Source organism: Podarcis filfolensis, assembly GCF_964270895.1.
Source record: "Podarcis filfolensis genome assembly, chromosome: 6".
Taxonomy (NCBI): Eukaryota; Metazoa; Chordata; class Lepidosauria; order Squamata; family Lacertidae; genus Podarcis; species Podarcis filfolensis.
Window position 1 is genome coordinate 86600717 of NC_139609.1, and position 14593 is coordinate 86615309.

The 14593-nt window shown below is 43.1% G+C and overlaps 1 protein-coding gene and 1 long non-coding RNA gene across 5 annotated transcripts in view; one reads left to right on the plus strand and one right to left on the minus strand.

Moving 5' to 3' along the window:
* Positions 1–211: 211 nt before the first annotated feature.
* Positions 212–7045, minus strand: LOC310764862. Of its 2 annotated transcripts, XR_014549289.1 has the most exons (3): positions 6913–7045; positions 5246–5603; positions 212–4343 (listed from the first exon to the last, which is right to left on the minus strand). It is a non-coding gene; the product is annotated as an uncharacterized lncRNA (long non-coding RNA). The 2 variants fall into 2 exon arrangements; XR_014549290.1 differs by lacking the exon at positions 212–4343 and having other exon boundaries at positions 5215–5603.
* The window catches only part of EDN3 (endothelin 3), a 39206-nt gene continuing 30839 nt past the window's right edge, over positions 6227–14593 (plus strand). Inside the window, exons 1-2 of one of the 3 annotated variants that reach the window (XM_083619220.1) lie at positions 6227–7455; positions 10738–11011. In XM_083619220.1, coding sequence (XP_083475346.1) covers positions 7404–7455; positions 10738–11011 — 326 coding nt within the window. In that variant the 5' untranslated portion in view covers positions 6227–7403. The remainder of the gene's footprint in view (positions 7456–10737; positions 11012–14593) is intronic. The other 2 variants (XM_083619218.1, XM_083619219.1) reach the window with 2 other exon arrangements.

Sequence of the window (14593 nt, forward strand, 5' to 3'; positions counted from 1 at the left end):
CACAACAGAAAAGGCCACAGTTTTTTTGTTGTTGTCTTCTCTGCTGCAAATAAGGAAACATTAATCCTTGAACACATGGAGATGGGAATCACTGTTTCTAGGGCATTTAATACTACACCACTTCAGCTATTAGGAACAACTGTTAAAAGTCAAGGAAACAAAGCACTTACTTGGCTAAATTGATAACTTTCCTGTTGTTGTTGTTGTTGTTTAGTTGTTTAGTTGTGTCCGACTCTTCGTGACCCCATGGACCAGAGCACGCCAGGCACTCCTGTCTTCCACTGCCTCCCGCAGTTTGGTCAAACTCATGCTGGTAGCTTCGAGAACACTGCCCAACCATCTCGTCCTCTGTCGTCCCCTTCTCCTTGTGCCCTCCATCTTTCCCAACATCAGTGTCTTTTCCAGGGAATCTTCTCTTCTCATGAGGTGGCCAAAGTATTGGAGCCTCAGCTTCACAATCTGTCCTTCCAGTGAGCACTCAGGGCTGATTTCCTTAAGAATGGATAGGTTTGATCTTCTTGCAGTCCATGGGACATACGGTACTTTCCTAGTAGCTCTCAAAGAGAGAGCCATATGAAACTCAGATAAATTTGGAGAAAGAAAATTGGTTGTTTTTAGAAAAATGTTATTCCTTTTAAAATTTATGCTGTTAAATATTTCAGAACCATTGTTTTATTTTCTGATTGTCTCAAGCTTGAGAGACTGCTAGGACATAACATTAATACACATGTGTGCATTAGTTCACTGAGCTGTTAAGCGGGCAAGCCATTTCATTAATTTCAATGAAAGGAGTAGATCCATGTGTGCAAAATTATAGTAATAAGCTAATCACCTTTCCCCATTGTGAACATAACAGCAGAATATGTGCACCAGGATGCCCATGCCTATGAAAAGCTTGCTTACAGAAATATATATAAATAAAATGTTTTTGTGGGATTTAAAAATAAATAAATATTAGGGTCCTTTCTCATCGCTCCCCCCCTTTCATCCCAATCCTATGCAGAACCAGGCATATTGAACAATGTGCTAAGATGTGCCATACTCTATGCAGGATTGGACTGTTGTTGCTATGCTATAAATTGTGACATTTGCACAGAACTAAAAAAATGCACACCCAACCTTTCTTATGACAATAGAAAATGAGAGGCATCGTCCACTGACTTAACCCTCTTGGGGAATTAATGGATGGAACCATTTAATTATGTTTGGAACTCCCAAACCAAGTTCATTTGAATGAACAACGAAGAGTCATGATATCACAACTGTATTCAACTTATCACTTTAAATGGGATTACTTTGGAAATATCCCTGATCATTGACATTTGAGAGATTCCTTCTTTTATCAGAGCTTTTGATGGTCTGATTAACCTAAGCAACCTAACTATATGTAGCATTATGGGTACAATCCAGCCAAAATTAAGCATTTTGAAGAGTTAAGCGTATGCATACATTTCTTCCACTAAGATCATTGGGGCTTCAATGGGTGAATTGTGCCTTTTACACACACACACATTTTTTGCCTCAGTAAAAGACTGCGTGAAATTTCTGATTTCACTTTAATTTTGTTGCTTGCCCAATGAAAGAGAGCATCTGTTTTGGGCTTCATGGGATTTTTCCAGCAACAACTATCTGAAACGGAATAAAGATAGATGGCGCAATCTGACAAAATTTAGCTCTTATTTGTGGGGCATTGTCACACATGAGGCTTAAAGCAATTCTTGTTTCAATCAGTAAGGAAAATGTAACAAACAGGCATCTAACTATTCTCAAGTTACAGGTGACATCCATCTCTTGGCAAGCCACCCCACAGATGCATTACAGTCAAAACACAGAAATGTTTAACCCAGCCTTGATTGATAGCAGCCAGAGTCTTCTAGAATTCAAGCTGTTTTATTCACATATTTAGCAAAGGCCTTCTTTTGGCGTTGGAAACGTCATTTGTATTATATCCCAAAGAAAGTTGCTAGATCAAAGCATTGGCTAAGATGTTCCATTCTGAACTTTAATTGCTGTTAAGTAGGAAATATATTTTATGACTGTAAGCTGACTTTGCACTGGGTGCAATGACCAAGCACTCCTTGGCTCTTCAGCACATGATGAATGTAAGGGAATATTTATTTTATTTCTCTATCTCTCTGTCTCTTTACAAAATCCTGTCCTTCCTCCAAGGAATCCAGGACAGGATTCACTCTCATTTCGTTGACTTAATAAGGAATGACTAAGTGGATTATTGTATGAATGTTCATTTAATGTTTTTTTAAATAAAAAATTATCAACTTCTTGTTTTTATTATGCATTTTGTGTTTTGATCTTGTATTTTTACGCTGTGAACTACCCTGAGATCTTTGGATGAAGGGCAGTATACAAACTTAATTAAATTAAGTAAATTCTATACGGTTCTTCATCTGAGGATCTCAGGGTGGTTTACAATACAAAAACACAAAAATACACAATATAGTAACAAATGAAAACAATACACACACATCCTGTTTTTTTTTTAAACAGTAAAGGAAATCTGACAGCCCAACCAGTGTTTGATTCTCTAGTAATTGTGTCTGATGTCTAAGTTGGACTCTTACACTGCAGCTCAGGAATTAGCTGTCATTTGTCTATTTTCGTTTGAAGACAAAAGAACCAAAGATGGATCTATGTTGAGAAAGAAGTGGATTTTAAAGCCCTGGGCCACCTGTGTCAGGGCCAGAGCTGCTATTCAGCATACTCAAACAGCAAATTTGGGTATGCCATTAAAAAGCAGCATAGAGCCACTTGCCTAGTTTATTATTTTATTTTTACCACTCTGGGGTGCCATTTAGATGTTCAGCTTCAGGCGACAAAATATCCTGGACCACTTCTGTCTGATGCTGCTTCTAAATCAAGGATGGCTACCTGTGAACTCTCCAGCATGCTTTCTAGATACATACTTACATATATTTATTATATCTTATTTAAAAAAAAACCATGAGCAATCTGAAAATGGTGATTAGAGTATCTGAGTGAGACTGTCTTCTCAGTACAGTTTACATGATATAGTGGTCTCTAGCCTATGAAGGTTTATGTCACAATAAATCAGTTAGTCTTTAGGATGGGACAGACTCTATTTTACTACAACAGACTGATGCAGCTATTCCTCTGGAACTGAGTCAACAAGAGTTCATAAATACAAAATAAAATTATGATTTGTTCCCTTGTTCTTCCTTATTGCTGTATGAAGATTTCATTGCTTGGGAAAGAGAAGGAATTTTGCAACATCTGAACAAAGGAAATGATAAAAACCAAGAACCAAAGCCCTCATAAATGTCTCATTGGTTGCAATGATGCGTTGCAACAGGAAACTGTCTTCTTAGTACATTTTAATTTACTATGAATAAGTGAAATATGGTACTTTGTGCAGTGAATCAGTGCAGTATCTAGAACACCCAGATATAAAGCAATGCATTTGTGTGCTGTAAATCATTCTGAATACCGGTATTTTCCGACAGTAAGTTGTAGTTTGAGGTGTTGGCCTACAGCCTGACAACTGCTAACAGTATTGTGGTTTTCAGAAAAGAAAAAAAGAAAAAGAAACTGTACTCTGACACAATATGCATAGTGTCAATGATGTGCCAGTACACAGAGGTCAGTTTATTGTATTATGGCTTCAATCACACAGTAATTCCTGCTGTAATGGAGCCATTCCTGTGTCAAGGGCACTTAGCCAGACTTGTGAATTATAGCACTCTAGAAGCTGCTCTTCAGTTTATTACAGTTCAATCAGGGCGTTTCGCACACATATTACTTTGCTCACCCAGCAATGGCCCCACCTGTGACTTTTAGCCAGAGTCAACCATCCCAGGGTATAACATATTGCAGGGTTATAGTCTGCCTGTGTAACTCATCTACCGTAAAGAAGAAAAAGGCCACAATAACTGTAAATCTGCAGTGTAGCATATCAGTGAGGAATCTGCAACGTGCTATTGTGATGCAATGAATTTGGTACTTGTGTTGGGAAGTGCTGGGAATATTTTTAGTTGCAGCTGAAATCTGGCTTTCACCTACAATAAGGAGGAATTACCGTAACCTTCCTTCCAAAGTTGTTCTCAAATAAACTTTAATAAGCACAACCAGTACTGAATACCCTTGTAAACTGCACATCATTGCTTTATGGTCTGGAAGCAAGACTGCCTGGACCTTACCCAGAGATAGTACCTCCATCTATAAAAGTTTAGAAGCACAGAGGCTATTGCTGCTGCGGCTTCTGTCCTGTTCCTCAGTTGTCGAGGAAGGAAGGGGGTGGCAGCTGCTTCTAAGCACCGCCCAGCATTTTGAAGTCCCTGAGTACTGAGCTGGCTACCCAACAGGTACCACTGAACTCAAAAGTGATGCTTTCTTAGTTACCGTATTTTTCGCCCCATAGGACGCACCTAGTTTTTTTTTGGGGGGGGGGAATAAAGAAAAAAAATTTTATTTCCACCCCAGGCGTGGGGTTGGGGCGGGGGACGCCCGAGCTTCCCCCGACCCCAGCCCCCAGAACAGGCAGCTCTCCGCAAGCCTTGGGAGACCGGCGCAACTTCCCGCCGGGCTCCCACGCTTGCGGAGATCTGTCTGAAGCACAAACCAGGTCGGGGAACAGCGGGATGGCGCGCTGCGCAGCTGTGCAGCGCGCCCCGTGCTTCGGGCTGCAGGCTGCTGCCCGCAAGCCTTGCGAGCCCGTGGGAACTTGGCTTGTGGATAGCTTCCTGAAACCTGGAGAGCGAGAGGGGTCGGTGCGCACCAACCCCTCTTGCTCTCCAGGCTTCAGCGAAAGCCTGCATTTGCCCCATAGGACGCACACACATTTCCCCTTCATTTTTGGAGGGGAAAAAGTGCGTCCTATAGGGCGAAAAATACGGTAACTTATTAGGGTTGGTGTGCTTATCCCCCCCCCCACTTACTTAGAAAGTAACAACTAGCCAGCTTTAGAGCAACAATTTTCTAACTGTGTTCTGGAGGACCCTTGGAATTCCTTGAAAGGTTATCTACTATTGTGGGGATGTTCAGGGATGCAGGAGAGGATATATCATTTGATTATATCCTTTCCAACTTGTGTTAACGAGTTCTACAATTTAGCAGAGTAACATTCCCCTTTTTAAACTTGAACAGTGGATGCATTTGCTCAGGCTCGCTAAAGCCTCTAAAATAATTTACCCGGTAATTTCCCCTTTAGTCCCTCATAAAATAAATAGACATGACACAGTCTTCTATAAAAGTATAAAAAGAGTTTACTCACTCATTCTGTCCGCAGCTGGATCCCAGAAGGCCATAGCTGTCAACTTTTCCCTTTTCTTGCGAGGAATCCTATTCGGAATAAGGGAATTTCTCTTTAAAAAAGGGAAACGTTGACAGCTATGCAGAAGGCAGACTTACGTTACAAAAGTAATATACCTGGAATCAGTCCCATAAAGAGATAGTCCCTTTGTCCTCGCTTGGCTGGAAGCCAAGAGAGCATCTTAGGCTAAGCAGATGTTGCTTCTTCGACGAATGTAGTCAGAGAGAGAGAGATATGGCGGCCAGCCCTATGCTTTTGTTACCTGCACAGGTGAGGCCACACCCACCTCTGGTCACATGTAGAGGAAGTCTGTCCCAGCCTAGGAGGAAACAGGAAGTTCCGACTGGCTGGTCCAGACATCCCCTTTCTCTACGGATGTTGTACTTGACTGCTCTGTGTTTCACATCCCACAGCTATTCCTTAATGATTAGTGCAGTAACAGCAGACAAACTTCCTGGAAACACAGCTTATCCATCAATAGAAATCTTCTGCAATGTGCAGCTGAAAGAGATGGCTTCTCAGCTGACAGAAGGCGGCCTTCCTCAGTGTCTTCTGTGAGGGGGGAGTGTGCCCTGGAACATATGTGGCCCAGAATCCATTGTCTTGGTAGATGACATGGGAAGGATTCTATGAAGTTAGGAAGCTCTCAAACCACTGATCTAGTGGACAGGCTTAGATCTGGGTTCAAGTGCTCTCAGTGCCTGAGAGTTGCCCTTGTTGTTGAACTCTTAACTCCCATCAACTCCAGTCAGCATAGCCAATACTCAGGGATTATGGGAGCTGCTATCCAGTGATATCTGGAGGGCCACAGCTGGTTCCCCATCTTTGATCTATGCCAGGAGTAGGCTACATTTTCCACTGAGGATTGCATTCCCTTCTGGACAACCTTCAAAGGAACACAGGCAAAAGGGGCTGGAGCAAGAAATGCAAATTTTGCCTTTGGACAGTAGGCTCGTTACTACTCCCTTGCCCTGAGTCTCAGGTTCATAACCCTGATCTATTTCCTAGTAGTCTTTGTTTACGACTTTGGTCATACAGTATTCCTGTCTCTCAGCCCCAACAGGTCAACTGCGGCTTCTGGCCCCGGTCCCTGGGTGTTGCAGGGCGGGGCAGGCACGCTCAGGATAGGATAGCCAGCAAAGATTCAAGATTGCCAAGCACTTTGCACATTAAACCGTTTCTGTATACGGTACATGCATGGGCGTAGCCAGGATTTTTGTTGGTGGGGGGAAGGCTTTTGTTAGGAGGGGGAAGAACCTCAGATTTGTATCGATTTTTTATTGAGTTAGGGGCTTGGCTACGCCCATATGGGCACATGCTTTTTAAACAAGCTGCGTAACACGCAGTGGCTGTGGACTGATTTACAACTTCTCCACGATGCAACCTGCGAGCTAATGCCAACTCTCTGTTGCTCCGTATGCAAAACCCGGGCTGGGGCGGAACCAATCAGGACCAGAACCAGCTCCCAGGCCCCGCCTTCACCCCTAAACCCACCCCTCCTCCGACGGCTCGCTTAACAGCTCGGCGCAAGTGATGGGATGAGAAACGCGCGCAAAACCCCGTTTTGGCGAGAGCGGGCTCGCCTTGGCGGAGGAGCGTCCGGCGTTGCTGCTTTTCTCGGCGCTTACCTGGGCAAAGCTGCCGTTGCAGCAGGATGCGGGAAACAGGAGGAGACGGAGAAAGACGATAGCAACTCGGCAGTCTCGCTTGGAAGCGGTTTGTGTCGGTGCGCGCGTGGGAAGCCCCGAACCCGCGTTTCGGATCGGATCCAGAGGTGCTGAGAGAAGGAGGGAGAGGAAAGGAAAGGCGAGCTATGGAGGGCGTCTTGGCTTTGCAACGCTTTCTTCGGGACTAGATCTGCAAAGAGGGAGCTGGAGGGCAAGCGGCGTGGGGGCGCAACCGGCAACCCAAGACCCCAGGCGCCGTAAACTCCACGGCGCGTGGAGGAAACACGTCCGGGAGGAGAACTTCCATGTAGCCGCGACCCGGGATTTTCCCTTCCGTCAGGAGTATATTTGCACGCGCAAGTCTTACGGGGGTTCCCCGCCCCGCCCCGCCAGCCCCTTCTTCCTTGCCGCCTGTGTTTGCCTGCAAGTTGCGAAGCTTCCCATTGGATTTCATGGAGCTGGGATTCCTGGTACTTGTTGGGCTTACAGTTATCTCGAGTACAGGTAAAAAACCCCAAACCAAACAAAGGTGGTGGAGAAAGAGATCGATTGTATTGGTTATTTCTGATCGCTTTCTCGGGAGGGATTCCCGGGAGCGGCGATACTGAACAAGAATTCGATTTTGCAGCGATTAGCCGCGCGATCCGTAATTAGTTTACTCAAAACCCAGCCCTTGAATTGGCTCACTTCCCTAGTAAATGTGGATAGGTTTTGAGCTGTGCAATCCTATCACGTCTCGGAGGTAAATCTAGTTTAGTTCTATGGGTCTTATTCCTAGTCAAGTGTGGAAGATTGCAATCCTATACCCACATACCTGAGCGTAAAGCCCACTGAAGTAAAGTAAGATTTACTGCTGAGTCTCAAATCCCGTGGACATTAGTGCCTCCTAGTAACTGTAGAGTCAAGATGAAAGATACAGTTCCCTTAATGGCATTAGAGAAATTCTAAACACTGTTTCTTCTGTTTAACAATAACAGCCCTATTATTAATAATACAATACTGTATAATAAATATAAAACTTAAAGAACAATGTGCTCTATGGAATACCAAACAGAATAAATAGGAACAACAAAATCTTGCCAGAAGCTTATAACTTCTGAAATGTTAAGTAATTATAACATTTAAATGGCTACATCAATGACTATTCCCTTGGTGACTTAAAAGCAAGACAAAATTAAAAAAATACACTGTACAATAATTAAAAACAACAATTAGCAATAAAAAATAGAAACAAACCAAACACCAAACATTTAAAACTGCTTTTCCATCCCCTTGCTTTTTAAAAATAATGCTATTTGGCAACAAAAAATTACGAACCCACCTTTCCATATTAACTGTTCCTCAAATGAAATATGTAGGATTTTCTGGATCAAGGAAATCTGACAATTTTTCTAAAAAATAAAAAGCAGAGACCTTTCCAAAGTATTATATTGATTATGTGTACTTTGGAGTTATGCACGTTTGCTGCTGAACAAAGAAGAATGTTTTCTCGTGCTGTGGCTGTGATGAACAGGGAGCCTGGGAATAAATCCCTGGCTGAAATCTAACCTCAGTAACACATTCTCTTCATAGCATTAAGGATAGCAAAACCACTGTCTCTTGGCTGCAATGGTGTTGATCATTCTTGCTTGCCTTACCAAGGGGTTGCGAGAATCATCTTAGTAGTCTATCTGAAATGCTTTGAAGACGCAAAAAGTCCGGTATTGTCTCCACCAGGAAGTTCCCTGACGGAAATAATACTGCATTATTTTGGGTATCTCACATGGCTGTACTGCACTGTGTACTGGTTGCATCTAGGATCTTTTGCTTGTAGAAGTGAGGATGCCTGGAGTTCACCTCTAAGATTGCACTGTCATCCCTGCAGGTATTGCTCTGATCTCCCTTGAAATCCTGCATGCCAGAAGGATCTGGCAGATGACAATAAAATGTGCCTCTAACTTGCATGCTATGGCTTGTTGCAAGGCAGCACACTTTTGGTGAGAGGTTTTCTCACAGTGTAATATGGCACTAAATTATTCAAGGAATTTTTGGAGTATTTCCTGCATTTCAGGATCTAGAAGTTGCACAACTCCGAGGGATAAGTTGCACATTTCTAGTGGCCAAGAGCAAATGTTGAAGCCAGTGGTCCTCCAACATCAATAAAAGACTTCTGATATTTGTATACTGGCAGCTTAGGAGAAATTAGTGCTTGTTATACTTGGCAAAGTAGTGCAGTTTGACAATCAATGCACGACTTTGTATTCTTTTCATCCATTTGCTCAACTTTTCCCTCATTGGCATTGTTCTCAGGTAAGCCATAGTTAATATTTTACCAGGAATGCATGGATCAGTCTCATTTTGCTCCTCCCCTTGCATGAGCAGGAGCTACAAAACTGCCCTTGATTTATGGTGTCCAAATTGTTGACTGTGATTTGTTTTTATCCAAACAAACTACAAGCAAAATTTGGCTTCAGATCACGGTTTGTTGCATGAGCGTAACCAGGACTTTTTTTTGTGGGGGGAAGCTTTATATTGGGGGGGGGGCAGAACTGAATTATATTCAATGCAATTGGTCAATTAGTTAAGTATTTTTATTTATTTACTTGATTTGGGGGAAGCGCCCTGGCTATGTCCATGGTTTGTTGGGATTGAATTAAGCCACAAATCCCTGCTTTGGATAGAACTCTAAGCCAAGAATTGAGGTTTTAAGTTCCCACTAAGAGAGTGCCGTTGTGCTCAGGTCCTGCTTTCAGACTTCCCATAGGCATCTGGTTGGTCACTGTGAGAACAAGATGCTGGACTAGATGGTCCATTGTCCTGAACCAGTAGACTTTTCTTGTGTTCTTTTTAGCAAAGTGGGAGTGATCTGCTCATTAATGCTAGACTGTGGCTTAAAATGCCATGCACGCCGTCCTACTCACTTAGTGTCCTGCTTTGTAGACCATGGTTCATTAAACTATGATTTATTAACCATGGCTAAGTGATATGCGTCCATTGGCCATGTTCAGATGTTATGATAAACTGGTTTATTATGAGATGGATCAGCCTGTGCAAGTTTTCAGCTCGTGAGCTTTCCACTCCTCCAGCGTGACTGTGAGAAGTGGATTGGAAGTTTCACTTCTGTTCCTGATTAATAGCTGTGTAGTGTTACACCCCGTGGTTTGAAGCTCTCTTGTTTCAAACAAACCCTAGCTATCATTAAGCATAGTTTTTCTTTGTTCAGATGGCATAAAAGGTCATGGTGAATCAAACTGTAAAGAAAGCTTCTGAGCTCCTCATGGCCGTGACAGAGGAGGTGAGAGGGATGTGTGCAAACCAAGGCTCACACAGGCTCATCCCTGTCATAATCACAGAATCATAGAATTGTAGAGTTGGAAGGGACCCTGCAGGATCATCTAGTCCAGCCCCCTGCAATGCAGGAATATGCAGTTGTCCCATACAGGGATTGAACCTGCAACCTTGGCATTATCAGCACCACGCTCTAACCAACTGAGATATCCAGTGTCTCAATAAGCTGTGGTTTATTATGATGTCTGAACACATGTAATCATAGGTGGAAGTCTGAGTTGTCGATTAGCATAAATAGATGTTCATGATTTATTGTAGTTTCCATTCCATATGTTAAAAAGTAATAAAAAACAACTATTAACTCGGAGCAAACATGCTAAGGATTGTGACAGTCAATGGTCCTTTAAATCTTGTTCCAGATGTTGCTGCCTTTTTATTGGTCTTAAATGCCTTATTGCAGAAATAGAAGCTTTCCCTTCTGATTAAACTTTGTCTTTTATTTTCTCCCCGACTTTGCAGGCTTCTCACTGCCCGTCTCTCGCCCCCTGCTGCTCTACAGTGGTGGCAGTAGCAGCAACAGTGAGCTGAGGTTTCCAGGGCCCCACGGGAGGGTCAGCGAAGAAAACGAGACAGCAGTAGGAGGGCTGCTTTCAGCCGGCAACGCCACCGTGGGGAAAGTGGCTGGCCCACCGGAGGTACACCACAGAGCCAAGCGCTGCACTTGCTACACCTACAAAGATAAGGAGTGTGTTTATTACTGCCACCTGGACATAATCTGGATCAACACCCCAGAGTGAGTGAGGAGGTTTGCTCTAAATAATGTGTGAAAAGTGAATCTCCCTGCTGTTTTATATACTCCACATGCACTGTTACATATGGAATATACACTTTAATCTGCATAACGGTACAGTCTGGTTATGCTGAATGAATAAGATACGGTATTAGTTTGTATACATCTCTTAGATGTTGTTTATGTAGCTCTTCTGTGGAGTTTGGCTGCGCTTCCAGTGGCTGTATATAACTGACTGCGTGTGCACCTGTTTATACACAGTTTGATTTGTATCGTCTAGCTAGTAGTGTACCAGAAGCCGAAAATAGGATGAGATAAAGTGAATCCAAGTGGAGTAGCCATCAAGCAAGCAACCAATGAGTAAAACTATTCACATGATAGCCCTAGTGAATTGTGCAAAGGCAACTATTGGATAGGAAGGCAAAAACTGAACAGGGTCAGTAGCTGATCTTACTGGCATGAAAATTCCTTCCAGCTCTGAGTCTGCAAATAATGGCTTGGCTTTCTTACCAGTCACTACTTATTCTCACCCACAGTGGCATAGCATAGGTTGCTGGTGCCCCAGCGGGGCAAGTGCCACCCCCGGTGGACTGGGCAGCTCAGTGGTGCTGGGCCATCATGTGAGGAAGCTGGCTCTGCAGCTCCCTCACATGCCAGACTCCAGCGGATGAGTGGCACACCTCCTCTTCTGCCCCTGGGTCAGCCTGAAAGCTCTGGCATGGCAGCGTTGGGCCATTGTGTGAGGAACCTCCTCATGCGCTGGAGCCCAGCAGAGGAGAGGTGTGGCGATGCTGGTTCTTGTCTTCTCCAAGTAGAAATACGAATGCAGTTGGCTGTATTTCAGTGTGGAAGAGAGCGGGATTGTGAGCTGCTGGATGTCCTTTTTCACCAGAGTGCCTGGGGTATTTAACTGAGCAAGTCGATTTGTAGATGCCTGCTTCCTACCCTAAATATTGCAGTGTCTTCACCAGATCCTGGAGTATGAAGTAAGTCCAATCAAAGGCGGGTGTGGCACTCATCTTTCTTCTCAGGCCAAGGGAGCTGGAATTTGTCCACAGACAGCTTTCTGGGTCATGTGGCCAGCATGACTAAACCACTATTGGCTCACGGAGGACCGTGATGGAAACACCGTTTACCTTCCCGCTGCAACGGCACCTATTTATCTACTTGCACTGGTGTGCTTTCCAACTGCTAGGTTGGCAAAAGCTGGGACAGAGCAATGGGAGCTCACCCTGTTGCACGGCTTTGAACCGCTGACCTTCCGATCTGCAAGCCCAAGAGCAGGGGTAGGCAACCTAAGGCCCAGGGGCTGGATGCGGCCCATTCGCCTTCTCAGTCCGGCCCAAGAGGCTCAGTTTAGACCACAGTGCCACCGAACCTATAGATGAAATTATTTTTGTAGCTGACAACTAATTTGACAAAAATAATTCAGATGCTGAAGTACTGCCCCAATAGTGTTTACATAAAAATGGAAGGGTTTTTTTATTTTTCATTTTTACAATAAGTGCTGGAAAAGGTTCCCCTTCTCTTTTTTGGAGGAAGCTGGTGAATTTGTTCATCTGGCACATGTTAAAGTTAGGAGTTAATTTTTATATCCCACTCTTTTCACTAGACATTTCAAGAATTCCAGAAAAATCTATGGACAGCACAGTCTGGCATGCAAGAAGTACACACACACACACACACACACACACACACAATTCCCTTACTCTTTCCCCCCTTCCTATAAATTTGTAGTATTACTGCTCAATTCTGCTTTGCTCAAACCACAACTATGTCTAGTTCTGGGTGCCACAATTTAAGAAGGATATAGACAAGCCAGAATGTGTGCAGAGGAGAGTAGCCAAGATGATCAAGGGTCTAGAAACAAAGCCTTATGAGGAACGGTTGAGAGTGTTTGGTATGTATAGCCTGGAGAAGAGGAGACTGAGAGATATGATATGCAACATGAAAGATGGAACAAGCTTGTTTTCTCCTGCCCTGGAGGGTGGGACCCGAACCAATAGATTCCAGTTATAATAAATATTCCTTGGGGTTTTTAAGCAGAGATTGGATGGTCATTTGTCATTTATGCTTTAGTTGAGATTCTTTTATTGCAGGGGGTTGGACTAGACAACCCTCGGAAATCCTCCCAAATCTACCATTCTGTGATTCTACGATTCTAGAACCTCTATCACAAATACTTTCTAGTTGGAATATTTTGTTCCGGCAGTTGGTTCACTGGAGTTACACTGGGCTGCTAATGATATTATTACAGGCTTATAAGTAGCCACTTATCTAATCATCTGTGGTGAAGCATTGCCTTCAGGCAACAAGGAAGGGAACACTGTATTTATTTTTCTTTCAACCATCCCTTAGCTGACAGTGGCTGCTTGGAATGTATAAAGTTAGCAGGTAGGCTAGAAAAAGGGTTGTAGGTAAGCATCTTTTGTAAATTTATTTGCAGGGCTATATTTATTATTACTTTGACATGTGAAATTGCTATGTGCTTACTATAGTAGTAATAATAATGTTTAATAATGTTATGCATTTAACATATTAGGCACTGTATGAAAGAAAAAAAGTTCCTTATTCTTATTTCATCATGTGACAAAAGGTAAAAAGATGAGTATATTCAGGTTAATTAAAGTTTTTAATTGTTGACATATATTCTTTCCCCTCCCCAAAAGGTTTATCCTGTCCACTTCCCCTGTCTTGCCACTCCTGTTTACAATTTTGGACTGTAAGTTTCTTGGGGCAGGCATTTATATTCATACAAATTGTAAAACACCCTGCACATGGTTAGCACTATTTAATTAAACAAGTGAAATAAACATTGGAGGAGACATATAACAATTGTTTCCACCTTGGCTTGGACTACATACAGCTTCAGAATGCAAAGACTGCATATTGCTCCCTCAAGAGACTAGTTAACCCCTGCCCGTGGAAAATGAGCATGTTGACAAGATTCTAGCATACCCTTCTCTTGTGTTTCTACTAGGTGTGTGAAAAGACAGTATGGTTTGGTTTCTTGTTTTAGACTAAGAATGAGTAGCCCTTTATGCATCCTCCATACCGTTGCCATTGAGTTTGAAGATTTATACCCTACCTTTCAGTCAAAGGTTCCTCAAGATCGCGTAATTCAGATTTCAGTACTATAAAAGATAAAAACCCAAACATAAACACATAAGCCAGCATCCCACAGGCTGAGCCACACCTTGGAGGGGCTTAGACCCTGGAACTCTGTATTGTATCATTCAAAATAATAATAGTGCATTTTAGCATGTGCAGAATTCCATTTCCGTTGTTGTTGTTAATACACCACGTTTTCCTCAGACCAGGAATTGGTGGCGCTGTGGGTTAAACCACAGAGCCTAGGACTTGCCGATCAGAATAATAATAATAATAATAATAATAATTAATAATAATAATTTATTTATACCCCGTCCATCTGGCTGGGCCTCCCCAGCCACTCTGGGCAGCTTCCAAAAGAATATTAAAATACTGTGATACATCAAACATTAAAAGCATCCCTAAACAGGGCTGCCTTCAGATGTCTTCTAAAAGTCTGGTAGTTGTTGTTCTCTTTGACATCTGGTGGGAGGG